Here is a 703-nt window from a genome sequence, read left to right as displayed (position 1 = left end):
CCTGAGTCATGGTCACACCAAAAGGACCTTTGGCAATTGCATGCACAAGGCCCTGAGGGTTGACGTCAGAACCCAGATGTGGCGGATTCGCAGCGTATAAGTGTTGCATGTGACGCTGTATAGTTACCAGTGAGCCTCACGCCGGCAAAGTCGTGGGTCCCTCAAAATCCGTGACAAACAGGACCCGGGTGTGTCATGCACGTTTGGTGAGCATCAGGAGAAGGAACGTCACATTCTAACTACAAATTCCAACCTCATTTCAATCACAAGCATTCGCCGCATCCGCGCTCTAGTTCGCGAGCCAGACCCCTACAAGGCTGCATTAGGTGAGCTCGCGCGGGCCGTGCGTCCCTTCACTGTCGTTGTTGTGTCTCTGAACTGTGTATCGCGATCTTGGTCGCGAACGGGCCGTGGTGAGGCCAGCTGTGGCTGACCCCCCAAACCTCCTCTCCTGACACGGCCCCCATAATCTCCGCGCCCCCCCGTGACTTGTCCATGACCCCTTCCCCCACCCCCTCCTGATGCCCCCCTCTGCAGGCCACACCAACAACCTTCACCATGAGCCGCGCGACCTTCGTGACGCTCGCCTTCGTGGCCGCGCTGTGCCTGGCGGCACCCGTGGATGCCCGCCGCCACCTGCGCCAGGTGTCCGTGTCTGGCGTCACCGGCACCCTCAGCGGCGTTACCGGCGGCACGTCCAGCG

The 703-nt window shown here is 60.9% G+C and overlaps 1 protein-coding gene across 1 annotated transcript in view; it reads left to right on the top strand.

The window, feature by feature from the left end:
- Positions 1-558: 558 nt before the first annotated feature.
- MNEG_10896 (hypothetical protein) overlaps positions 559-703 on the top strand; it is a gene marked incomplete at both ends in the record, with an annotated part of 2,064 nt that continues 1,919 nt past the window's right edge. Inside the window, one exon of the mRNA XM_014040635.1 lies at positions 559-695. Within this exon, the coding sequence (XP_013896089.1) occupies positions 559-695 (137 nt within the window). The remainder of the gene's footprint in view (positions 696-703) is intronic.

This window comes from Monoraphidium neglectum (genome assembly GCF_000611645.1).
Source record: "Monoraphidium neglectum strain SAG 48.87 unplaced genomic scaffold scaffold02504, whole genome shotgun sequence".
Taxonomy (NCBI): domain Eukaryota; kingdom Viridiplantae; phylum Chlorophyta; class Chlorophyceae; order Sphaeropleales; family Selenastraceae; genus Monoraphidium; species Monoraphidium neglectum.
The sequence above is the reverse complement of the archived record's forward strand: the minus strand, read 5'-3'. Positions and strand labels throughout refer to the sequence as shown.